General features: G+C 35.9%; 1 protein-coding gene across 2 annotated transcripts; it reads left to right on the top strand.

The window, feature by feature from the left end:
• The first annotated feature begins 209 nt into the window (after positions 1–209).
• On the top strand, positions 210–27,609 carry LOC126291786 (uncharacterized). 2 transcript variants are annotated; one of them, XM_049985482.1, is made up of 4 exons: positions 210–340; positions 730–770; positions 14,513–14,717; positions 27,258–27,609. In XM_049985482.1, exons 3-4 carry the CDS (start codon positions 14,513–14,515, stop codon positions 27,407–27,409), a joined length of 357 nt encoding a protein of 118 aa, XP_049841439.1. In that variant the 5' UTR covers positions 210–340; positions 730–770; the 3' UTR covers positions 27,410–27,609. The 2 variants fall into 2 exon arrangements, with proteins under 2 accessions (XP_049841439.1, XP_049841438.1); XM_049985481.1 differs by lacking the exon at positions 730–770 and having other exon boundaries at positions 211–340; positions 27,258–27,607.
• Positions 27,610–27,810: the final 201 nt, after the last annotated feature.

The raw sequence follows: 27,810 nt of genomic DNA on the forward strand, positions 1-27,810 counted from the left end.
CATTTTAATCAGAATATGACTAACTCAATGCTACACATATTATGTGGAGTTCGTTAAAAACTGTCAGATGTACATTATTATACCTCATTACTGTTATATCAGTGTAACCTCTGATGGCAGGGTAAAGTGGCACACTTAGGTCAGCACGATACAATCTGCTTTAGCACAGGCAGCAGCTTCTTGTCTCATAGCCATAAGCATTTCTTTGTAATATCTGCTCACATGTGCCACAGTGCTACTGATATAAAGGTGAGGCAGATGGCAAAATCTCTTCACAGTAGCCACTGAATAAGTAGATTTCTCATAGGAGCACATACAACAGTGCCAGAAATACAGCAAGGTGAGACTTATGACACATGGCTCTGATTTTATTTACTTATCTATTTATTTAGTCTAATTATATGAAGTACAATGTACTAGATGATGTAGTAGGTTTCCAAGAAATAATATTTATGTCTATTTGTGCATGTACTAAATATTCAAACATTCAGTAGATGAACTGTAGTGTTATTGTTAGATATTTTATAATAAATCTGTCAAATATATTGCTATTTATTATATATTTTATAGTTAGTTAGTTTCATGTTCCACAGATCATTTGTGTGATAAATTGTAATGATGTGGAAGGTTTAAGTTTACATTCACATAGCAAATTAATTTTTGAATATGGCTACATGCTGAACATCTAATTGATACCTCTGGGTAAGTAACCAAAAATTTTACTTGCAGCACTGTGCCCAATTAAACAGATGTCTGCAAGATGACTGTGGGTGAGCTCCATATGTTACTCTTACAGCACATTTTTAGCAATGTAGACTTTCTTTCATAAAGATTAGTTTCCCCTTCATATTTTGTAGCAATTTTCTGAACATATTTGATTTGCATTTACAACATACATGTCTGGCACATGTTTGTTTGTTGATACAACTTCTACAATCATACTGTTCAATCCACTGAAAAGTGCATGGCATAGGGTGCTCTACATTGTATCACAATATTAAGAGTTTCTTATTTCATTTACACACAGAGAATGGGAAGAATAGTTCCATAAATACCACTGAGCACGCAATTGTTTTGTGGTCCTTACGGAAGTAACATATACATAGCTGTTGTATATTCCTGGATTCCTCACTTAATAACAGTTCCTGAAACTTTCTGAGTAGGCTTTCTTGGGATAATTGGGAACTATCTTCAGTCATCTGCCTAGTCAAGTTTTTCAGCTTCTTCACAATCCTGTCCCATCTATCAAACAAAGCTGTGAACATTGGTGCTTTCCTTCTGTCTATATGTTTAATATATCCTGTTTGTCCTATTTGCTCAGGGTCCCACACATCTGAGCAATATTTTAAGATGGTTCCACATAAGCTGTCTCCTTCAGAGACTGCATTTTCCCTGTATACTGCCAATGAAATGAAATCTACTGTAATAAATGCAAAACACAAATGCTAACTCTAATGCAATTTATTTACCAACCAGTTTCAGACCAGGACCATGTTCACAGTAGTAAAATATGCAATTATAAAACCAAAATTACACATCATACATTTTTTGAAATCTAATGTACATAATTTAAGCCAAGCCAAGCTGGCACACATTACTGCAAATGAAGACATTAAACTGAGCCAGTTTAATGTTTTCATTTGCATGGATTAAGGCCTGCATTTCACAGAGTTATTGTATTCAGAATTCTTCTGCTTGGCTTAAATTATTTATCTTGGATTTCAAGATATGTATGATATGTAATGTTGGTTTCATAATTGCATATTTTGCTACTGTGAACATAGTCCTTGACTGAAAGTGATCAGTAAATAAACAGCATTAAAGTCAGTATCTTTGTTACACATTTCCTACATTATATGTATGCTGATACCTGCCTAGAATGTTTTAAATGAAGCCTGCCACTTTTGTGATTGTTCCATTTCATTTCCCTGCAAACTGTTATATCCTGGTACTTGTATAACTTGACTGATTACAATTGTGACCTCTTGATATTGTGATCATAGGATGAGATTTTTTCTTTTTTTGTGAAGCGCACAGTTTTTCTTTTCATTCGAAACAAGTTGTCGGTCTTTGTGCTATTTTGAAATATTATCAAGATCTGACTGAATACTTGTGCTGTCTTTTTCAGACAACTCCTCCTTATAGATAATTGCATCACAAAGTATCTGAGGCTTTATTTATTTACTTATTGGTCCTGTGAATCTAGGATTGTACAGAGTATGAAAGATATTAGATCATTTCTTAGTTACTACATATGGTTCTTGAAGTTTTTTCCCACATTAGTTTAGTAGACGTTAATATTACACAATTTTTTTATTATTAAATACACTTTACAAAAACAATCTTAACTGGTTCTGCAGTTTTGTTTTTCTCCCTTACTGTATAGAAGCTGTGCTCCACCAAGTAATCTTCCACTGTTGATTTGAATTTTTTTTCTGTTCTTTGTTACTATTTTGTATTTTGGTTATGCATTATATAGTTTGATGCTGGATAGGGTATGCCTTTATGAATGGTACTGTATTTGTCTGTTAAACATGTTGTGCAAAAGCAGTGTACACATTAGTTACATGCTATGCATGGACTTCTGCTGTTTTTCTTTTATAATAGTTGCATTTTCTAATATGTAAAGATATGAAAGTGGTAGTAATTTATTTTTCTTAAACAGCAGCTTGTGTGGTGATCTTTGGTCTACCTCTTCCACTATTCTTATAACCTTCTTCTGCAATCTCCATTATCTCAGACTTGTTTCACAATTTTCCCAAAATACTAAATCTTAATTCAATATTGAACGCACATAAACAAAATATATGGTCCTGGGCTTATCTTGTGATATACAGTTTCTTAGTACTCTTTTTTTTAAATGGTTTGTCCATTTATTTTGACATGTGGATTAGTTGGAATCCTCTTCTGGATGGTGAATATGACTAGTGCAAAAGTTTTTTTCATTTTTATAATCAAGATGTTTGCATAAAAGTATTCAACTACATTCTTTGTGACAGCCTTAATGTTGTTTTGAAAGGTTTATTTGATTAAAAAACAATAAGAACAGGATTGGACACAAACTGGAACCTTGGAGAACTCTATATCTGACAATTAATAAATGTGACTGATGGGCACTGACTGCTCCCTTTACATCGTGTGTTATCTCTATGAGCTGTTTTGTCATGAAGGTATGATTTGATCCAGTTATATGCTGCTCCTCTAAACCCCAATGCGGAATTTTACCAAGTAATTTATCATGATTGGTGATATCAAGTACACTACTGGCCATTAAAATTACTACACCAAGAAAAACTGCAGATGATAAACGGGTATTCATTGGACAAATATATTATACTACAACTGACATGTGATTACATTTTCACACAATTTGGGTGCAGCCATCCTGAGAAATCAGTACCCAGAACAACAACCTCTGGCAGTAATAATGTCCTTGATATACCTGGGCATTGAGTCAAATAGAGCTTGGATGGAGTGTACAGGTACAGCTGCCCATGCAGCTTCAACATGGTACCACAGTCCATCATGAGTAGTGACTGGGGTATTGTGACAAGCCAGTTGCTCGGCCACCATTGACCAGATGTTTTCAATTGGGAAGAGATCTGGAGAATGTGCTGGCCAGAGCAGCAGTTGAACATTTTCTGTATCCAGAAAGGCCCGTACAGGACCTGCAGCATGCGGTCATGCATTATCCTGCTGAAATGTAGGGTTTCGCAGGGATCGAATGAAGGGTAGAGCCATGAGTCGTATCACATCTTAAATGTAACGTCCACTGTTCAAAGTGCCGTCAATGCGAACAAGAGGTGACCGAGACATCACCCCATACCATCACGCTGGGTGATACGCCAGTATGGCGATGACGAATACATGCTTCCAATGTGCATTCACTGCGATGTCACCAAACACAGATGCGACCATCATGATGCTGTAAACAGAACCTGGATTCATAAAAAAAAATGATGTTTTGCCATTCGTGCACCCAAGTTTGTTGTTGAGTACACCATCACAGGTGCTCCTGTCTGTGAGGCAGCGTCAAGGGTAGCTGCAGCCATGGTCTCCGAGCTGCTGCAGATGTCATTGAACTGTTTGTGCAGATGGTTGTTGTCTTGCAAACATGCCCATCTGTTGATTCAGGGATCGAGACATGGCTGCATGATCCATTACAGCCATGCAGATAAGATGCCTGTCATTTCGACTGCTAGTGATACAAGGCCATTGGGATCCAGCACAGCATTCCGTATTACCCTCCTGAACCCACCAATTCCATATTCTGCTAACAGTCATTGGATCTCGACCAATGCAAGCAGCAACGTTGTGATACAATAAACTGCAATCACAATGGGCTACAATCCAACCTTTATCAAAGTCGGAAACATGATGGTATGCATTTCTCCTCCTTACACGACGCTTCACAACAACATTTCACCAGTCAACACCAGTCAACTGCTGTTTGTGTATGAGAAATCAATTGGAAACTTTCCTCATGTCAGCACATTGTAGATGTCGCCACCGGCACCAACCTTGTGTGAATGCTCTGAAAAGCTAATCATTTGCATATCACAGCATCTTCTTCCTGTTGGTTAAATTTTGCGTCTGTAGCATGTCATCTTCATGGTGTAGCAATTTTAATGGCCAGTAGTGTACTTTTGATAAGTGTATTAATGTCATTTTCCATGTCATGATATACAGTGAGAACAGGAAGTGTCCCACACACTCCTCTGGGGCATGCCTGATGATGTTTCCACTTCTTTCAATGACTGTGCCCTCCCTGCCAAGTAATCCTTAATCCAGTCACAAAGTTTGGTTGATATTCCACATAATTATACTTTTGTAAATAATTGTTTGTGTTGTATCAAGCCATATGTTTTTGGAAGTGTGAGAAAACTGCAAGGTTATAACTACAATGCAGAACTGAGCTCTTTGGATAACTAATACATGCCAGAGTGGCAGGTGAGATTGATATCTATTTGAATGCTTAACAATTTCATGTATCGCAGCTCTCTTGAACTTTACTTCTGGTCTCTGAAAATAATTTTTTGTAAGATTAAGGGCTGATTATAAGAAGCTGTTAACCATAGATTGATATGTAAAATAAGGGAAAGGAAGCACTCACTACATCAGATGGATGTGTGGAGCACAGAAATAAACCCTGTATAAGGTAGCTTTTAAGTTTATGCTCTTTTTCTCGTGAAGGTACACTCATTCACACACACAGACACCCAAATGTGCACTCCTGTGGCCACAGTGGTGTGGTCTCACTGTGGCCATGGGGGTGGGTGTTTGGGTGTCTGTGTGCTGTGTATGTAAAGTGTGCTATAAAATAACATCTACTATAAAAAGAACAAGAGCACAAAAGCTATTATGAACAGTGTTTTCTGTTACATGATTCTATGCTCTATGCACCAGTCCATTATATATGGGTCGTTGCCTTTTACTTATTTTAGATATTGTTTCATCCAGGAATTTCCATTATTGTTGCACTTTGACCGTAGATTAACATAGAAAATAACCTCATATCAAGAATTATGTGTTGTATAAAACTTAATCTCAGACTAGGACTAAAGTCCTCTTTGACTGGTGAAATTTCAGAGATCAGTCAAGTTCAAAAGTAATCATCAGTTTACAACCTCACAAAATTACACAACACTTTTTTGAATGCAAGTATGAGTTAAAAAGAAGTAACAGGAAATAATAAAGAATTTGCTCTCAACATAGAAACGTTAAGTAAATATGTGAATACACCAACCTCACACTGCTGAAGCTCAAAAAAAATTTTTTTTGTTCAAATCTGTATGATTAGGGTAAGCAAATTACTGCCTATGTAAATAAGAACTGCAGGTAATAACTGGTCTCATAACAATTCTTGAATATGACTCATAACTAATAAAATTAGTTTAAGACATTTTACAGACTAGTAGACAATACTGACTGACCACTGCGTGGCACTTTAAGTATTCAGTTTTTAACTACAGAACAGCTGCTTAAACTACTGTGACAGCTGCAATCATGTTGCTGGACAAAAATAGTAGTATCAATATATAAGCCAATAAGTAATCATCTATTCTGGTGGTAAGATATTCAACAGGTTCTCATCTAACATAAAACAAGAAATTGGGAATACCCACCATGTCAGAAGAAAATTGAAACGAAACCTCATTAACCACTCATTCCACAACTTATGTGAATATTTAGATTCAGTACAGAGAAATCTGCCTCCATAGCTGAGCAGCCAGTGTAGGTGACTGCCATGAGGAGGACCCAGGTTTGATTCCGAGTACAGTCAAGGATTTTTCCTTAGTGGGGGGACCAGTACAGCAAGTATTCAGCTCTGTAATGGCAATTGGCAAGCTACTTAACTTAGTAATAGAGGCTCATCATGTGAAAAGTCTACAAAATGGCTGGGAGAGTGGTGTGCTCACCACGTGCCCCTCCATACTGCAACTGTATGATGTTTCAAGGCAGAGGATGACACATTGGCAGGTAGATATCCTTTGGGCTTTCATGGCATGGATGAGAAGCTCATATTTATACTGCTACTTACCATAAAAAGACAATACAAGTTGCAGATAGGCACAATTAAACAATTAAAAGACACTCACATATAGCTTTTGGCCATAGCTTTCATCAGTAAAACACACACACACACACACACACACACACACACACACACATATATATATATACACAGAGAGAGATCATGAATCCAAACCACACTGGGTACAAACCAGCAAAGTTCAATCACATGTAACGAGTAATTATAAGAAGTATCTACCTTTAATCAATAGTTGTACACTCTCCTTGAGTACACACACAAAGTCGCGATGACCAGGGGCACCCAAAGCAGAGTTAAGCAAGAGTTCACTCACACTCAAGTTCAAGTCAGATACAATATGCAGTACTCAAGATAAATACAGGTAAACAGAGTCATAAATATCTTTGAATGATGACATAATTGAGTACCTTGAGGACCACAATCAGTGTATGAAAGCAGACATGTATACATCTTCTTATATTTCTATAGTAGAAAATGTCTTCCACACTATTTGCTAATTGTCCATTCAAACTAACATACATACATAAAGCACTAGAAGATTTATTTAAAATTGAATAAAAACATACTGATTTAAAGTTATATAATGTACTGGGAAGTCAATCCCCCTACTTGAAAACAAATTCATTTATGTGAAATAACACTGTCTTTGGCAGTCTTGGATAACAAGTTACAAATCTCATTCACAACAGTGATGTAGTTGTCAGATGCTTGAGTACATTACCCAGCACCAGTTGACTGGTCCAGCAGGGTACAGCCATACAGCAGTGTGGGGAGTGGGTCTGCTCACATATTTCAGTTTCCTCCCTAGAGTTCTATTCACATGCTGGAACAGATAGGTAATTCCTGTCTATCATTGACATCAAATCCTGAAACATTATTTTGTGTGCTATATATGCTGTTCAACAACTTTTTTGGACCACATGGCATATGCTCTCCCTATTTATATCCCAAAAGCAATTATGTTGGATTTACATCAGATAAGATTTTAAAGCATTCACATATGAGGCATTAATAAACAGAGTTAAGTGCAATGAAAAAAAAGAACCAACAAGGTGATTCACACAGATATACTGAGATACTATTCCTAATTTTTGCAGTACAAATTATGAAAATTGTCCCATTTTAAAATTGTAAAAATCATTTAGTCTCATGGTATATATGTATGAAATTCTAAAGCACAAATCTATTACAAAACATAATTATATAGTGTGTCATAGATTTTAACTCAGTCAGTAGATAAGACAAAACTTTAGAAATCACATCATCTACATTCTACATTCCTGACAAACGAAACACAATTATGTAGTTCCATAAAGCTGCAAATAGATTTAAACTCAGTCAATAGATAAGACAGAACTGCAAGAATTATATCATCTCACATGCTAAATTCATGACAAACAAAACACAATTATATAGTCTAATAAATCTACAAACATAGTGTCTATTTTCTTGTAGACTAGGGGCCATTATGCATCCAGGTTCATAGGTCTTGTCCTCTATACTAAAACTTAACAGTACTTGACATTTTACATACTTGCTTTGCTTACCAGTTGCTCCTCCTATCCTTACACATGCAACAGGCATTTCCACAAAATTCTTACTATACTGGATCTTGTCTCTAAATTGTTCAGATATACCACAAATCAAGCTACCTGCATCAGTCAAACAGTTCCCTTCCAACTGACCAATCTTAATCTTAATGTAAAGACACCCAAAATCTGAATTACCATCTCTGTTATTAGACACTTCATGTAAAAGATCACTTTCAATTTCATTGAATGCTACATCCACACTGACTTTACAGGGTTTTATCCACTTTACTGGTATCATGCCATTACTTTGGTTACTCATGTTGTCAGGTAAAGATTGAACACAATGAATGGATTCCATAGAACAACTAACATCACTTATTACAGAAGGAACACAAAACATATTACTGTCGAAATTACACTTCCTAATAGATCATCTTTCACTTCATTCCACCAATATGGACACAAATTTTGACTAACCACAGCTAACTTATTACAGAATGCACATTTATCTATGTTATCATCAATATGGTTCCAAACAAACTTCAAGAAGTTTTCACCTTTACTCTCTAGGTTTACAGATGACTCATCTTTACTGTCCGGAGCATTACTCTGAATGACGTTAATGAAAAACTGCATTGGCTAGATTGGTATTCCATGGCTCTCACTTACATCATCACATACATCACTAACCTTATCTGTATTATCAACATCATTCACAAATAACTATAAAACTTTATTATTCTTAAACTCTACAAATACCTGATGCTCATTATCCTCATCATATTCTCCCAAAAGTACTTCACCAATAACATCATTACTAACCCAAGACTCATCTCCATCATAGTCACATACCTCACCTTAAGCTACTAGTCTCAGACTAACCAACATCAGTTATTTCACAGCTCTCATTCACATCTACATAAAAAATACCACCTCATTCAGATCCCATACAGTCATCATCTGATTTACATACATCAATAATACTGTTTCCTGCCAAGAGAAGGAATCATTAGTACATACTACATCAATATTCTCATTACTCTCACATTCTGGTTTGTGATTTGCACATACATTACAATAATTAAACATAGTCTCCCAGAACTTTTGATCAAACATAAATGAGAAATCTGAGTTTCCTTCTGTTCAACTTTAAATACCTGTGTCATATCATTTACACTATTATTTTTGTCTCCTTGCAAGTGTGAATTAGGGGTCCTTTGCTTGTTGTGTTTCCTCACCCCAAAACTATGGATCTTCATTGAGGGGGATTGCTGTTTTCTGAGTAGTTACCTCTATGATTGTTTCTCCTACTAAATTGCCCATGGTTACCCCCATTACTCCTATTCTGCTGATGCTCAAAATTTCTGTCTCTATTAACATTTTGATCATGATAGAAGTTACCATTATTTATGTTTCTGAAGTTATTCCCATTGTGATTTCTATCATTTCGATTACTATGGTACATACTTCTTTCTACTGCCCTATTGAGCCTATCAATATATTGTAAGAATTGTTCAAGACATTCGTCAGGTCCATGTACTAAATTCCACTACAACCTTTCTGGTAATCTCTTTTTGAGTGCCTCAATCAAAGTAATTTCATCAAATGGTTTGTCAAGGTGTGTTACTTCTTAAGTTGATTCTTACAAAACTCTTTCAGAGTACTGTCCTTATTCCCATAATTATGACCATTCAAAAACTCACTATTAATTCTCCCTTTTCAGCTCCTGACCAAAATTTATTTAAAAAACTTTATTTGCAATTTTGATATGTTTCCCACTTACTTAAATTTAAATTTAACCATCACAGAGATTTTCCTTGAAGACATCTTTTAACAAATTTAATTTTTTGATTGTCACTCATGCCTTGTCTGACAGAAAACTTTTGATAGGAATTTTGGACCATGCAATACCACTGTTTGAATACAGATTTCTGTAAATGCAATTTTTGTGGACTGCTGAAATTTTTTGATCTAAAACATTTACATTAGTTTGCACATTGTTTTCAGTATTTAAAATATTTTTACGTAAACTGCTAAAGTTTTGAAATGATAATTCAATCAAGACCCTAAGCTGTCAACAGACATTGATATACATCAATGGGGACAGTTTAAAATGTGTGCCCTGACCAGGACTTGAACCCGGGATCTCCTCTTTACATAGCAGACACTCTAGCCATCTGAGCCATTGAGGGCACAGAGGATAGTGTGACTGCAGGGTTTTATCCCTTGCATGCTCCCCATGAGACCCACATTCCCAGCTTAAGGTCCACTCACTACATTCATAGTGCCCCTGCCCATTACACTCATTACTCATAACAGACAATCTTACCGAGTCCCGTAAGAGTTCAGGTAATGCATGTGCATCGAGCACAGAAGAAGAAGGTCAATGGCTGGTTAGCCTTAACTATATATCAAGATGCAATCTGTTCTTTCAGACTAGTTAAGGCTAACCAGCCATTGAGCTGCTTCTTCTGTGCTGGATGCACACGCATTGTCCAAATACTCTTACAGGACTCGGTAAGATCGTCTGCTGTGAGTAATGACTGTAATGGGCAGGGGCACAATGAATGTAGTGTGTGGACATTAAGTTGGGAATATGGGTCTCACAGAGAGTGTGCAAGGGATAAATCCCTGCAGTCGCACTATCCTCTGTGTCCTTGATGGCTCAGATGGATAGAGAATCTGTCATGTAAGCAGGAGTTCCCAGGTTTGAGCCCCAGTCAGGGCACACATTTTCAACTGTCACCGATGATTTATATCAATGTCTGTTGACAGCTTAGGGTCTTGATTTAATTATTATTTCATTTTAAGAGAGATGCATGGTCACCACTGGTATCTGTTGTTTTGGACGTGTCTGAAAGAACAGATACCATCTTCATATATGCTAAAGTTTTGTTTAGTTTTTTCCATTACAGCCTTCTGTTCAACTCTGAGTCATTAACATTCTTCATCTGTCTTCCAGATTCAACAATATATTCATTTTCCAAAACAATCAATTTATTTTCTAAGACCTCAACTTTTTCATTCACACATTTTAACCCCTCCAACAATTTGTTTTTTACCTTCAAAAACTGATTACTAAGTTGGTCTATTTGGTATTGTACCTTATACATTATACAATTGTTTTCAGTTTTCAGGCCATTCAATTGTCGTTGTAGCATAGTAAATTTTTTGGTTAACTGATCATTAACTTAACTAAATTTTCTATTTTTCTCTGTCTTCATTTCCTCTAGTTTTGCCTAAATCAACAGAAAAATATCAGTTTTACTATTTCTTTGCTGACTACAATTTCACTCATTTCAAACATGTCATGACTGCATCCCACAGCTTTCACTTCTGCATCACTACTACCCTCATCTCTATTCATTTTGTTAACAAGAACACTAGTCCACAAACAAATTAATTTCACAAGTAGTTTGTACCTATCTATCCTTTTTGATGTCCCTCATTGTAGTTGCAAAGTCCTCTTTCAATTGATGTGGGCCATCATTGTTGGTAGTACTGCTGATATGTCTTTGTTGGGCAGTCCTCGGTCTTCTTTCTTCAAGTGATTGGGAATTCATTTATACATGAACTGCAAACTGCAGAGCCCATCTTCTGCAATAGACAAAACTTCATTATCAGTGAAATGATCCCATACGATGCCACCACTTGTAATCTTACCCTCCCTCACATCATTTGTTAACTGTCACTTACTTCAAAATTAAACTCTTTTAATAAGCTTCGAGAGGAGTAAAATTCACATATTTCTATATCACACTGCCTTTACAATTTCCACTTCATTATCAAAAATTACATCATTATTGCCAAACATAAAAATTCAACCGATCACGTAAGAGGAACGCCCACTACTACTACATTCTGTGGTACTAACAATATTCCAAAGGGTTTACAAAATTTATTGACAAATGACTTTCTATTAATTTCAATGATTATATTATATGAATCTAGATATAAATTTAATAATTATCATCATATTGTGCAATTAATAACAGGAATTTTAAGTGCACTGAATATTTCATAATTTCAAATGTTTCTAAATAAAGAGTAATTTTAACTGTACATACAGAGTTAGTACATATTGATTGTAACAAAGAAAATAAAGAAATTTCTTTTTATACATTTTAGTCTGAAATATACCACATCATATACAAAAACATATGTAATTCTTTAAGTTAAACAGCTGAGATAATATTAACTTGCTTAAAAGGTTGAAAGTATTTTTGGTATCAATAACCTCTGGTGAAGAAAGGTAACATTAGAGGAGTGTGTCCCTTTACAACATGCACAGAATGTGCAAAATTAGTGTATTTTTCTTCTTTTCATTCTGTTGTACCTTATGGAATAATGTTCTGGGAATTAAATCCAAAATTATGTTCTTTGCAGATGATACAAGCATAATTACAAATGATGACAGTAAGTCTTTATCCAATACAACTGAAAAAGTTCTAAAGTATGTGCAGCACTGGTTTCATGCTGATAAGTTAATAGATCATTAAAATAAAACAAATTACATGCAACACAGTAAAGTAAATGAGAAGGATGACCATTTATTATTTGGTGAAATAATGAAAGTACAGTCTACAAAGTTTTTGTGCATGCACACTGATCATGACTTGAGATATACAGACTGTATCATGTACATAACCCACAAAGCAATTCTGCATTTTTGCACTAAGAATAATTTCTTGAGTTGTAGCACAGAATGTAATTTTCTTATTTCCATTGTATTGTACCTTATGGAATAATGTTCTGTGTAACAAAATCTTTTTTGAAAGACACTTTCAAATTACAGAAAAGAGTATTTAGAATTATTAGACACAACTCTCTACAAACACACTGCAGGCCATTATATGTGTAATTATAAATACTTACACAACCATCTTTGTACATATTCAAAAGTGTACCATAAGCAAGAACACAGTCGAGTAGATCACATATAAATTCAGATTTCCGTAACTACAACGCAAGTATCAGTACCAACCTACATGCAGAAAGAGTAAGAAAAACAAAAGGAAATTGAAGAAGGGGGAAAATAAGTAAGAATTAAAAAATTACCTATTAAATTAATGTTTTCATAACCTGGAGGAATACTTTGAATCTGTAAATCACTAACAAACTCTTATACTGTACTTTCTTTGTTGCCATTTCAATCATACTGTTCTCATTGTAAATTTTATAATTTTATAATTTTCAGAGAGTATATATGAGACCAATGCATTACACCTACATCTGAAACTAGACAAATACTCTGCAAGCTGCTATGCAGTAGATGGTGGAGGGTACCTTGCACTACTAGTAGTAATTTCTTTTTCTGTTCCACTTGCAAATAGAATGAGGGCAAAATTTCTATCTATATGACCCTGTATGATGTTGTTTGAAACTGCTGGTAATGACGCAGCCTGTCTCTTAATTGCTTCAATGTCTTCCTTTAATCTGACCTGGTACAGATCCCAAATACTCAAGCAGTGATCAAGAATATGTTGCACCTGTTTCCTACAGGCACTTTCTTTTACAGATGAACCACACTTTGTTAGAATTCTCCCTACCCTTCTCTAACAAGTCCTCACATTCCCTTTGTTTCATTTGATATCACTTTGCAAGGTTACTCATTGATATTTAAAGTATGTGACTGTGTCAAGCAGAACACTACTAATGCTGTGTCCGAACATTATGGGTTTGTTTTTCCTACTCATCTGCATCAACTTACATTTTTCTACATTTAGTGCTAGCTGCCATTCATCACACCAACTAGAATTTTGTCTGTCATCTTGTACCCTCCTCCTACATCATTTATGTATATAAAAAACAACAGTGGCCCTATCATACTTCCCTAGCACACTCCTGATGGTACCCTTGTTTCTGATGAAACTTGCCATTGAGGACAACACACTCGGTTCTATAACTTAAGAAGTCTTTGAGGCACTCACATACCTGTGAATCTATTCCACACAATTGTACCTTTGTTAAGAGCCTGTTCATTGAGTCATTTTAATACATTATAAAATGTTAATTTCAGATTTATTATATTAACTTGTATAATTGTGCTAGACATATGCTGTATGGCATTATGTCAGTTCCTATAACATGTGAGTGATGTGAAGGATGTCAATAAACTGAACTACATATACTTTTGCTCTTCTTTATCTGCTGGTTAGTAATTGGGTATATGTTTACACATGGACAATGATACCAAAGTTCTAAAACTAGTGGTATTTGTAATTATCATGGCCTTTAGGTTCATTAATTAGCTCATGAACTCCTGATAACCAAATGTCAATATCTGAGGTTTTTGGATATTATGCATGACATAAAAATAATAATATTGAAGATATTTGCAAAAAATAGAAAGGATGTTTTGGAGGGAAGTAAAACATGACAGGGGGAAAGAATGCACCTACTTGATTGTACACTGCCCTGCTTGCAGATGTTCCTGAGACCTGTGTGTCTAGTGCTGTTGGTTGCCTGCCTCGCTGTGGCCTATGACAGTGACGACCTCCGTGACTCACGTGGTGACATTGTGCAGTGCATCCCACATGAGTGCAACAAGCCCTGCAACCCTCCACCATACTACTGCCCCTCAGGAGTTGTAAAGAACTGTGGTTGCTGTGATGTATGCTGGATACACTTGAGTAAGCATTGTATTTTCTTAATAGCTATGGGGACAATTTTTCTTAATATCTAAAAAAGACCATTACAAAATTTATATTTTGGCAACTGTTTCACAATGTATATTCAGGGTGTCCCAGAAATGTTGTAACTAACATCAAGGCATTGTAGAGCGTGTCTCAAGGAACAAATTGAGGACAGGAACCCATTCCCGGAAACGTCATCTGACAACTCGACAGAAGACTGAAATTATAGGCACTGGTGCCTACCAGTAGGTCACTCCTTCAACAGCAAACATGACTTTGTACACTGATGAACTGGAGGCACAATGTTTCACAATGTCATTTGTTATCCAGTGGTCTTGATTGATTGGAGATAGCTGCTGCATAGAAAGGTCATGTCTCCTATGAGTTTGATGTTCTGTTGCCTCGGTGGATGATGGTTTTGGCAACAAGTTTCCATCTGCAGTATATTTTTCTCTTGTAAAACTTAAAAATCTGTAATTTTCAGCACTTAAGAGAAAAATAAATTGCAGAATGAAAGCTGTGTCCAAAACTGTGATCCAATAGGGCAACGGAGCATCACTTTTCATAGGAGACAAGGCCTTTCTATACAGCAACTAGCTCCATCTCCTCCGTCGATGATTGTGGCAATCAGTCAGGATCACTGAATAATTAATGACATTGCACAATGTTCTGCCTTTGGTCTGTCACTGTACTTGCTGCAGAAGGGGTGGCCTAGTGGCAGGTGCCAATGACTGTAACTTTGACACTCTGTAGCATCACTTAATGAAACTTCTTGACAGATTAAAACTGTGTGCTGGACCGAGACTCAAACTCAGGACCTTTGCCTTTCACAGGCAGTGCTCTACCATCTGAGCAACCCAAGAATGACTCACGATCCATCCCCACAGCTTCAGTTCTGCCAGTACCTCATCTCCTACCTTCCAAAATTCACAGAAGCTCAGATGGTAGAGCACTTGCGTGCAAAAGGCAAAGGTCCTGAGTTCAAGTCTCAGTCTGGCACACAGTTTTAATCTGCCAGTAAGTTTCATGTCAGTGCACACTCCACTGCAGAGTGAAAATTTCATTTTGGAAACATCCCCCCAGGCTGTGCCTAAGCCATGTCTCTGCAATATCCTTTCTTCCAGAAATGCTAGTTTGACATGGTTAGCAAGAAAGCTTCTGTGAAGTTTTGAAGGTAGGAGATGAGGTACTGGCAGAATTGAAGCTGTGAGGATGGGTCAGGAATTGTGCTTGGGTAGCTCAGATGGTAGAGCACTACGAAAGGCAAAGGTCCCAAGTTCGAGTCTCAGTCTGGCACACAGTTTTAATCCACCAGGAAGTTTCATGTCAGTGCACACTATGCTGCAGAATGAAAATTTCATTCTGGATCACTGAATGAAGTTTCCAGACATGGATGCCTATCCTCAGTTTCTTCCTTGAGACACCTTCTACAGCCCCTTGAGGTTTATCACAACATTTCTGGGACACCCTGATTGGCTTTGTCACTACCCGTGCTTGATTTATGATAGTACACACTGGTACCCCATGCTGGTAAACCTGATGAAAATAAATAACCACAGACTTTGAGATGAGGTACAGCAGAACTTCATTTTTTGCCAATATAAATGTTGTGTTCACACTTTTAAAACGCTCAGGAAAGCCTTAAAATGACGTTTTAAGAATTCTAAATTTCAACCCCCCACTGTGGAAGTTCAAAGTAGTGTAACCTCTTTTTTTATAAATTAAGCACTGGTCATTACCAATATTTTACTTTTTTAACAAAGACTGCAAAGCATGTATATATTTTTAGGACCAAAAACATCTTCTACAAATGGTTTCAATAGCTTAGCTTAGTACAAACAATAGAGAGAAATACATATGTTCAAAAACCTGCTAGCCTATAGGTAATGTGGTGGAGCTTCTGACTGAATTACATAGCCTTCTTTTTAGCAACTCTTCCTACTCCATTGAAAATCTTTACAGAAACTCTTAATGTTTTAGGATATTTTACAGTTAAAACTACATCTATAATAAAATAATATTGGAAAAGAATGGCAGACTGTCTTGGAGAATAAATTAATTGACTTACATTCTTTCACTTTTATATTTTATTGACAAAATTACATGAGCTTTCCACACTGTTGTTAGCAGTTTCAAGTCAGTCATCATTCTCTGTCTGTTGATAGTTAGAAAGGTGAAACAAAGAATCTCCATATAAGGTATAAGATCTGCCAAGTAATTACCTAAAAAAATGTAAAAAAGAATAAATTTATGCTTAAAGACACACACTGCAAGCTATAAAATGTTATTATTTTCTCTCATTATTTAATTACTTGTTAGCTATGGTAGGTTATACAATGATTCTTTGTATCCCCTTTTGACCTACTGACAGTCTGAAGATGACTACTTACAGTCAGAAGCTGGTAATTTCATTAATGTGAAATACGATAGTGTCAAAAAATACAAAAATAAAAGAGACAATAATATTCCACAATGCTGTCATTTCATTTTCTTTCGTGTAAAATTATATGGAGATACATGATGACTGTCCAATTTCTCTGACGAAAAAAAGAAATAGATGTAATGACAAAGGACATTAATGAATTTATATTGAGAAACAATTGCCAAAATACCAAGGTTGTTGAAGAGAAGAGGCGTCTGGGATGGTCTAGACCCAACACCATATACAACTTTTAAAACATGCTTCTGTTTTGCAAAAATACTATTCCTGTCATTTCTTAACCCAAAAGTTGATTTCATATCTTACTAGTAAATGAACATGTGCAGTATAGATTACTTTCCTCATTTTCAAATTGCCAGTAGTAGTAATCAAATATACCAATCAAATGATTGACGAATTGAATGCTTGACTAAAAATTATGGGTCATGTCCATATTCTGAAAAAAACACACATATATACTTTCCTTTGTTTATTGCAAATTACACAAACAGCACAACAAATTTGGAATATAATTAACATTAGAAAATTGCAGTTACAGTGAAAATTATCTTCTTGTGATTGCTTTGCCAGAAAAAAAACTCACATTTGTTGCATTTGTTGTCCAGCAGCTGGGATTTTGAGGGAAAGTAGATCATGTCCCCATCAAGGGCACTCATTGCATGAAATTTGTAGGCAAATAGGTAAAATTGACAGCATTACACAATCACAGCTTGTCCTTCTTTACCATGACTGGAGCTGCTGATTTACTGATCTTCACCTTCAGCAACATACCACTTATCTCCTTCTTTAGATCCATCCCATTATATTACATTCAGGTAGAGAGAGGTATGGTAAGGAAGAGGTTTGTTAAGGCTTCTTTTAGCTTTGGATCCATGATTTTTTCCCATTCTGGATAGAAAAGCATAGGCTCTAGGATACCATATCTGAGATCAAAGGATGACTCACCTACCATCTAGCAAAGTCCAAATTTTCCTAGCAGTTAAGTCAACTACAAACTATCTGAATTTCATTAACATGTTAAAAGGTACAAACATAATATTGGAAAGGAAGGGAAAAGACATGACAGTGTCACATCAAGTAGTAATATTAGTGGAGACACTTCTAAAATAAAACACATGAGTACCAAAAAGCATGGGATGTCCCTAAGGGAGGTTAAGAGTTTGTCCCTACTCTCTGCAGGTGAATTGGAAGTTTAACAAATAATTGGAGCACTAAAAAATAAAAATGTTAGGGTTAGGATGGAAAATCAGCAAAAATGGTACAACACAGTGCTATATATATTGCAAAGCAACTGATTTTCCCTATAAATTTAAATATATTGAGGAAAAGGGAGTATTCCCAAAATGTTTAAAAAGGGGCAAAGCGTTGCCAGCATTTAAAGAAAAAGATAAAGGAGATCCAGGAAACTATTGACCCATAACAATCACAACAGTTCTTTCTAATATAGTAGAAACAGCAATTAAAGATAGAACTATAAACTTCAGAGAGAAACAAAACAACTTAAATTAAGCACTATATGTGTTTAGAAGGAGGAGATTCACTAAGACTGCATTGTCAAATTTCATAATACACATTGTTGAGGGCCTTGTCAAAGGAGAGTATCTTACACCTTTCAAAAGCTTTTGATTGTGTCTGCCATAAAAATGTTGTAGAGAAACTGGACTGATACAACATAAGAGGAAAAGCCATGGATATTATAGAAACCTCTGTTGAAAACAGACAACTGTATGTTGAAATTAAACATCAGTATGGAAATACAGAGAAAAATGTCAACTCTGATTCTGTGCAGATACACATGGAGTTGCTCATGGTTCAGTATTAGGACCTCTTATCTTTATCTTATGTATAAATGATATGCCCACTGCAGTAAATGAAAAAGTAATTGCATATGCCAATGACACAATTTTATTGGTATACAGTAACTCAGTATAGGATATGGAAAAGATAGTTGGTAAGAACATGCAAATGGCAGAGTGGTATTTTTTGAGAAAATGATTTAATGATCAACAGAAAGAAAACAATGTGTACAAAATTTGCAACAAAGAAAACGAACTGCCCAGAGGATTTTATTCTGGACATTGAGGATGCAGACTTAGAAGAAGTGGACTGTGTTGCCAGGAACAGAGGTGGACAAATTTCTAACATGGCAAAAACCACATTGATATGATCTTTTCTAAAACAAGAACATACATATACTTACTGAAAAAAACTGTGCTATATGTTGGAAATGGAAACCTTGCTAAACATGTGCTACAAGATTATTTTCCCATGCATATTGTACCATATACCACTATGTGGAGGAACAGCAGATCTATACATTTAGAGAATTTTGAAACTTCAAAAGAAAGCCATTAGTTGCACAGTAAACTAACACCATGGGAATCCTGCAAAAACAAATTCATAGAATTTAAAATATTTGCTGTACCAAATTTGTCCATACATGAGACAAAACTTCTTTTAATGGTAAATTGTACAGCACTTGTAAACAGAGATTTTCATGACCACAACACAAAAGTGAGAGAAAATTATCATGCCTGCAGCAAAAGATTGAAAACAACCAATAGGGACCCTGCAAGTGCAGGAAAGTTATTTTTATAACAGACTGACATTTTGCATAAAGAGTGAAAAGAAAGTCAGAACATTCAAGTAAAACTCAAACGTCATCTCATCTCTTGATGTTAGTATAAGGTGAAGCAATACTTGCAGATGAATCCATGAACAAATGTCATTTTAAAGTTGGGAATGGAGAAAAACACTTTCTTTTTCATATGGAAACAAATTTTGACAGAAGAAAACAGAATAACAGACTTTAGTGGTGAAAATACAGAAGATAACATACAGACTATTTGTATTTGGTGCAAATATGATTTAAATGAGTTTTCACTATGTATAAATGTGTAAATGTCTGCCTGTGTAGCTAAGTTGTTAATATGGTTGACTGTAATGTAGGTGGCCCAGGTTTGAATCCTGGCCAGGTGGGAGATTTTATCCACCCATGGGCTGGATGTTGTTTCGTCCTCAACATCATTCATCATCACCAACCTGCAAGTCACCAAAGTGGTGTCTACGTCTACATCTATAAGGGGCATTCAAAAAGAAATAAGCTGGAGGATAATTACAGAAACAAGTATCTGTATGTTAGAAGTATTGACCCTGGCTGTTGAGACACTTGTCTCACTGTGACACAAGTTGGTGAATGACTATCTCATAAAATTCCCGGGACTGCAATGTTAACCAATTCTGCACATACAGCTGGACATCGTCATCCAAGGTGAATCATTATGCTGAATTTCTTCTTTGACTAAGATGGCCCCCTTCACTTCCTGCAGCATGGGACAACAGTGAATGCCCAGCATTACTCGCAAACCTTGATCACCCCTTTGCCAAGAAATCAAATCAAAACAACCAGGCAATATCACCCGTGGGGTCATTCAGCTCTACGACAATGCAAAGCCTCATATGGCCAACACAGTCATAGCACTCCTGCAAAAATTCAAATGGGAGGTTCTTGGCCACCCTCCATGCAGTCCAGATCTCTCTGGTTGTGATTACACCATTTTTGGCCCCCTTTAAAAGGCTCTGAGGGGCAAATGATTCACCTCGAATGATGATGTCCAGCTGTATATGTGGAACTGGTTAACATTACAGCCCTGGGAATTTTATTAGACACCCATTCACAAGTGTCTCAACAGCCAGAGTCAATACTTCTAACATACAGGTACTGGTTTCTGTAATTATGCCTCTGTCTGATTTCTTTTTGAATGCCCCTTATACATCTATATGGATACTCTGCAAATCACATTTAAGTGCCTGGCAGCAGGTTCATTGAACCACCTTCACAATTCTCTGTTGTTCCAGTCTTGTATAGCGTGCAGAAAAAATGAACACCTATGTCTTTCCATAGGAGTTCTGATTTGCCTTATTTTATCATGGTGATCATTTCTTTCTATGTAGGTCAGTGTCAAGAAATATTTTCACATTCAGAGGAGAAAGTTGGTGATTAAAATTTCATGAGAAAGTTCCACCACAATGAAAAACACCCTCGTTTTAATGATGTCCACCCCAAATCCTGTACGATTTAATGACACATTCTCCCCTACTTTGTGATAATACAAAATGTGTTACCCTTCTTTGAACTTTTTCGATGTACTCCATCAATCCTGTCTGGTAAGTATCCCATACTGCACAGCAGTATTCTAAAAGAGAACATAAAAGAGAACACACAAGTGTAGTGTAAGAAGTCTCCTTAGTAGATCTGTAACATTTTCTAAGTGACCTGCCAATAAAATATAGTCTTTGGTTAGCCTTCCCCACAACATTTTCTATGTGTTCCTTCAAATTTAAGTTGTTTGTAATTGTAATTCCTATGTATTTAGTTGAATTTATAGCCTTTAGAATTGACTGATTTGTCATGTAACCAAAGATTTATGGATTGCTTTTAGCACTCATGTGGATGGCTTCACACTTTTCATTATTTAGAGTCAATTGCCAATTTTTGCACCATAGAGATATCTTTTCTAAACTATTTTCCAATTTGTTTTGATCTTCTGATTACTTTATTAGTAAATAAATGACAGTGTCATTCGCAAACAACCTAAGTCAAATGAAAAGTCTTGCAGTAGTTGGCCAAACAGCCATTGATGGGATCTCCGGACCAAAAATGCCATTCTGTTATTTTGTTTCAATGTCTAAATATTTTCTGCATTATGGCTAACACATATGTTTGAAAAATTAATTTTCAGTTTTTGTTCATGTCTTCGCATCTTCTGCAATATGCCACAAAATGTAAAATTTTGTAGACTTTCCTTATGTGTGCAAGACTGTTCTATAAATTAATGAAGCTATCAGTATTTATCATCACTGTGTACTACTCTCAATTATCTGTTCACATTAGTATTACAAAAAACTTGTTTTTATGTAACAATGACAAATTCCTAAGAATTTTTTTATTCTGTATAAGACGAGCAACATAACATGTCTAATATCATTCTAAAATATGACTTATGGGCAGAAAAATAAAATGAATAGTCTAAATGATCAAATTTTACCCCCTCCTCGCATGTCACATAAGCACAGCAGCTTCCTCACTCGCAAGGTCATGAAAGTGGAATTTCAAATCTATACATACAGTCAGCTATGTTATTCAGTAATTTGTTAATACTACAATCACAAATATCTGGTCATACCTAGAACCATGGTCATGTTTGTGTCTCTTATGACATTGGTATTTTCCTGTTCAATTAGCCATTATCAGTCATTCATTGAGGCTACTAAGGAATTTATTCTTTGAAATACTGGATATTTTATTTATTCTTTGAAGTGCTGGATATTTTATTAAAAAATTAACAAAAATAAAGTAGCTAGTCACAAATTATGAATTATTATTAAGAAAATTTACACACATTTGTTGGGTGCCTTACTGGTTAGCATCACATAATGAGCACAAACAATAGTCTTTTGATGTGCATTTATTACAGACATTTTGCTTACACTTATGACATTTTACAAATGATTTGTTTCCAATGCAGTCAGACTTTCCACGTTAGTGTATTCCCTTTTCTTGTCTCTGGGGGATATCTTCGGGGGTGACAAGAGTCTTCTTGGTTGCTATGTTATTTTCCACAAGCTACTCTCACAGCTACAGTATGAAACCCTGTATTTCAAATTTTTCTTATTTGAAGGGTTGTATGGCATCCATGAATTTATCTCATGTGAATCCAGTAAGTTGCAAAATATGTGAGCAGGTCAAGATCTGAATGGTGCTTCAACTGACTATTTGTGAGCCATTTCATTGATTGTGTCCAGTCCATATTTAGGACAGTTATAAAATGTAATTGTATCTGGCTGCTTTTTCAAACAGTATCAACTTCCACACAAGCATGCATAGTGTCAAGAATCAGTACTTTCTTGCTGCTCTTTCCCTGATAAATAGTCAATGTGATGCCATTCTCCTTCAACAAGACTGTGCTATTTGACCATTCTTTTGCCTTCTTGACAGAGACTGGTATTTCCCTGTAAGATCAATTTATGTTGCCCACAATACTTGTCGAATTTGATTTTGCAGTTTCAGAGAGAATCCAGGAGATGAAAAAATTGTTATGCGTGACATTTATTCCCTTGTTTGAGTAAGGATGCACCAATTTTTCCACAATTAAGTACCTCTTTGATCAGCCTAGTGACATCTTTTCCTAGATAAATGGAAGCATTCACAATACATTTGGAATGGCCATCCAGTATTTTTGCGCATATTTGTCCGGTTTTGAGGCCATGAACTGTGTGAACCTGCAGTGGCACTTTCAAGGAAAAAGCTGTTCATTGATTGCTATATATGCACCTGGTACATAGCTACATTGTGCATTCACAGTAAACTCATCCCACATTTCTGTAACACTTTTCTTCCTTCAGTTTGTCTGCTTTTGTGGATCTAATGTCAAATCTGAGAGAATGCATTATCTCTCTGAATTTATCATGAGCCATTGCTGCTTCATGAAATTATTTCCCCAGTGCAATGGCCACAGTGAGCCTACTAATAAGCCCTTAGCTCCTAGTGCACCATGGACATACAATATAGCTATAAAAGATTCCAGTTCTTCAACTTTCATAGTCCAGATATCTGAATCCAGTACTTGATGTACTTTGGTCTCAGTGCATTTTGCAACATGTTCCAAAATTTTGTCCATTATCAAAAGATGCCAAGCACTTTTGCCATCTCGTCTCATTTCTTTGAAATGCCTTACATGTGCCCTTGACAACATCCATACAATATTTATTGTCAACAGATGGATAAATAAAATAAATAAATAAATGAATAAATAAATATTAACAGAGGGTCCCCATGGTCTTTGAATTATCAATATGTGCCTGCTGAACAATCACCTGGTCGTTCCATCTGGAGCTACAATATCTAGACCTGAAAGGAACTGACTAGTCAACAACATTGGTCATTTCTTTATCCATTGTAGTCCTGACAACACCCATGGTCATGAGTAGATCTAGACTGTGTGGGAGCTGTCCCTATAAAAGTCAAAGGTTAGTATCAAAATACATAGAGTGCATTCACAAACACACCTTTATAAATCTATTGTTGTGCCTGCAAAAACTCAAGAGAGCTCCAACATATAAACATAATTATTGCAAGAAGAGTGTGTCTTTGCAGCATACAGGTAAACAATTGTATTACGTTAGTGCATAAGTTCACAGCGTTTTATTTCACACATTGGTATTCCAGTTGCTACCAGTTTATTTATCAACTGTAGTTCTATTTGTAGTTCATTGTTCCTATTTGAATTCACATATTGTAATTTTGTAATTTTGAGATAGTGAGTGGAGCTGTGGATGCTAGAAAGTGGAGTGCAAAGTGCAGAAATTGGAACATTTCTGACATATCCTTCTGTTTGAGTTCAATAGAGGAGTGACAGCAGTGGAGGCAGCCAGAACATTTGCTCCATGTATGGGAATACTGCCATTGGACAGAGCTCAGTAACAAAATAGTTTTCTCATTTTAAGAAGGATCATTTTGATATTAATGACTCTTCCCATTCAGCCATTCAGGAAGACTTTCAGGGTTCGATGAAGACCATTAAAACACATTGCTCCACAATGATCCATGTCAGTGTACTTGAGAATTGGCAGATATTAAGCTCGAAATTTAAAAACCAAGAAAAACCTGAATTTCCAAAAGCCGCTTGTAACATGAGGATAGATCCAACAAATGAACTTTAAGTGTCTAAAGTAATAAAAGCTTGAAACCTAAAATGTCAGCAGGAATAGATGAGATGCCTGTTTATATCATAACAATGACAGCTGCACAAATCACAAGGCCTTAGGCTTATATAGCCAGCTTATCACTTAGTGAAGGACTGTTTCCAGAAAGAATGAAAATGCCAATGGCGAGAAGCATAAGGCAGAAAGCTTTCAGCCAATATCCCTCCTCCCAGCATTTTCCAAAAAATAGAAAAATTAAAAAGCACAGAATCAACAAATATCTAAATGACCATAAGTTACTAAACAGAAATCATCAGGGCTTCCAGGCAGGTAAAAATACAGAAACAGCACTAATGTGAGACACTAAACAAATAATAAAAAATGTAGAAAAAGACAACAGCATAGTAGGAATAAATTTAGATCTCTCCAAAGCATTTGACACAGTCAATCACGGCATTCTTTTAGGAAAACTGGAAGCAACAGGTATTCGTGGGACAGGGAAAAAGTGGCTTGAATTTTACCTATAAAACAGAATATAAATTATAGAACTGATATCAGATTACTCCAACTACAAAATAAATTTAGTATCAGATGCAAACAAAATGGAAATAGGATTGCCGCAAGGCAATATTCTAGGTCCCTTATTGTTTCTTGTCTACATAAATGACTTTCACATCTCAGATAAGCAGCAAAGGCCATACTATTTGCAGATGACACTAGTGTGACAATAGGTACACCAGAGCAAATGCTACAAACAACTACTGATCAAGTAATAAAGAATGTCCACACTTGGTTCAATGCATAAAAATTATATGCAGTTTGGGAAAATATGTCAAAATGTAAATCTTGATTTGTTGTTGGGTGACAAGGTCCATAGACAGAGTAGCATCAACAAAATTGCTGGGGATTCATGTAGATTAAAATCTTAATTTTAATTATCATGTAATGAAACTGGTGCACAAACTTAACTCAGCCTGTTTTGCTCTTAGAATTATTGCAAATGTTTGTACTGACGAGGGTGCCAGGATGGCATATTGTCACTATTTTCAGACTCTTGCAACATATGGAATAATATTTTGGGGTTCCACCACTTGCCGTCTAAAACAAATCTTTCTGTTACAGAAGAGGACTATCCAAATAATAACACACAGTCATCCACAGACACAGTGCAAACCCTTATTCAACATGCTTAAAGTTCTGACAATACCATCCTTATATGTATACAAATGTGATTCATATCTTAGGGCCCACCATGCATATTTTCAGACAAATGCCAACTTGCATAACTACAATACTTGAAATAGCACAGCACTCCATACTCAGCGAACAAAAAGAACCCACACACAAAGGCATGTGAGCCATATTGGTACAAAACTCTACAACATACTGCCAGCCAACATGAGAAAGTTAGAAGATGAAAACAGCTTTAAAATATAATTTAAAGAATTTCTCCTTGAACAGTGTTTTGACTTGGTAAATGACTATTTAGGTCAATAAATAATTCTGATAATGTTTCTATTAAGGCAAAACTGAAAACCCTGTCTTTCATCCCCTAAAGTTTCTGTTAATTTTTTAAATCTCATGGATAGCTGTTGAGTGTGGTAAAATCTTTACTGAATTACTGTAATGAATATAAGGGCTTCCTGCTTGTTGTTGTTGTTGTGGTCTTCAGTCCTGAGACTGGTTTGATGCAGCTCCCCATGCTACTCTATCCTGTGAGCTTCTTCGTCTCCCAGCACCTACTGCAGCCTACATCCTTCTAAATCTGCTTAGTGTATTCACCTCTTGGTCTCCCTCTATGATTTTTACTCTCCATGCTTCCCTCCAATATTAAATTGGTGATTCCTCGATGTCTCAGAACATGTCCTACCATTCAATCCCTTCTTCAAGTCAAGTTGTGCCACATACTCCTCTTCTCCCCACTTCTATTCAATACCTCCTTATTAATTATGTGATCTACCCATCTAATCTTCAGCATTAGATGAATAGCAGATTAAGTATCAATGTATGATTCAAAAATGTCAAAACTGGATATGAGCCACTTTCTTACTCAGGCATCCATATCTACACGATTATGATGTTTTACTAACTCTTTGATGTTATTTTTCTGATTAAGTTCTTTTCCATACATAATTATAGGTAAGCTAAGGAAAATGTGGGAGGTAATAAAAGCAATGAAAGAGGATAGAGTGCTACTCACCACATAGCAGCAACTGAGACACAGGTACATTTAAAGTAAGAGATAGATCCAGGCACTTGATCTACTTTTAAATATTCTTTAAATGTGCCTGTCTGCCACTCAGTATCTCTTCTGTGTGGTGAGTACCAATTTATGATTGTAATTAAATCTATATGAAATTTTTATCATATGTATATTCTTTTGCTCTGGACAGAAATTGGAGAAAGGTGCCGCAAGGTAGTTCCCGAAAACACAATGTGCGGGCCACATTTAGTGTGTGGCTCTAGAGGTGTGTGTGTGCCCCTGGCTAGAGAAAATGTGGAAGATGATGAAGACAGCTCCGACAGCTTGAACAGCTCTGAGTAAGACCCTGCATACAAAAAAGCAATGCCGTGCTTGCACGTAACTTCTATAAGTTTTAATATTTTTCAGAAAGATGAAGTTCAATGTAACTTATAGATAATTCTGAAAATAAACCATTATAAGTATTATGTATTTCTTTTGTCATAGTATATAAATGCAACATATACACATACTGATGTACTCAGACTGAGCACTATTATACAAGTTTATACAAAATTTTTGGCCTTTTCTGTAGTCTCTTGTAGCATTTTCTCTTTGTGCATGTTATAATGTATTTTTTAAACACTCGTCTGCATAATACACATTTAAACTCTCCACTTGGCTCATGAAACCTGCTGTTGATACATATTTTATGACAAAACACATGTATTGCCAAAGTATTGTTGCTACATGGCTCTTTTTCT

Source organism: Schistocerca gregaria, chromosome 9 (genome assembly GCF_023897955.1).
Source record: "Schistocerca gregaria isolate iqSchGreg1 chromosome 9, iqSchGreg1.2, whole genome shotgun sequence".
Classification (NCBI taxonomy): domain Eukaryota; kingdom Metazoa; phylum Arthropoda; class Insecta; order Orthoptera; family Acrididae; genus Schistocerca; species Schistocerca gregaria.

Excerpts from the sequence above, each read along its gene's own strand:
- LOC126291786 (XM_049985482.1), top strand. The coding sequence starts at position 14,513 with ATGTTCCTGAGACCTGTGTGTCTAGTGCTGTTGGTTGCCTGCCTCGCT. Across the intron at positions 14,718-27,257 it reads TGTATGCTGGATACACTTGA|AAATTGGAGAAAGGTGCCGC; the intron begins GTAAGCATTGTA and ends TGCTCTGGACAG.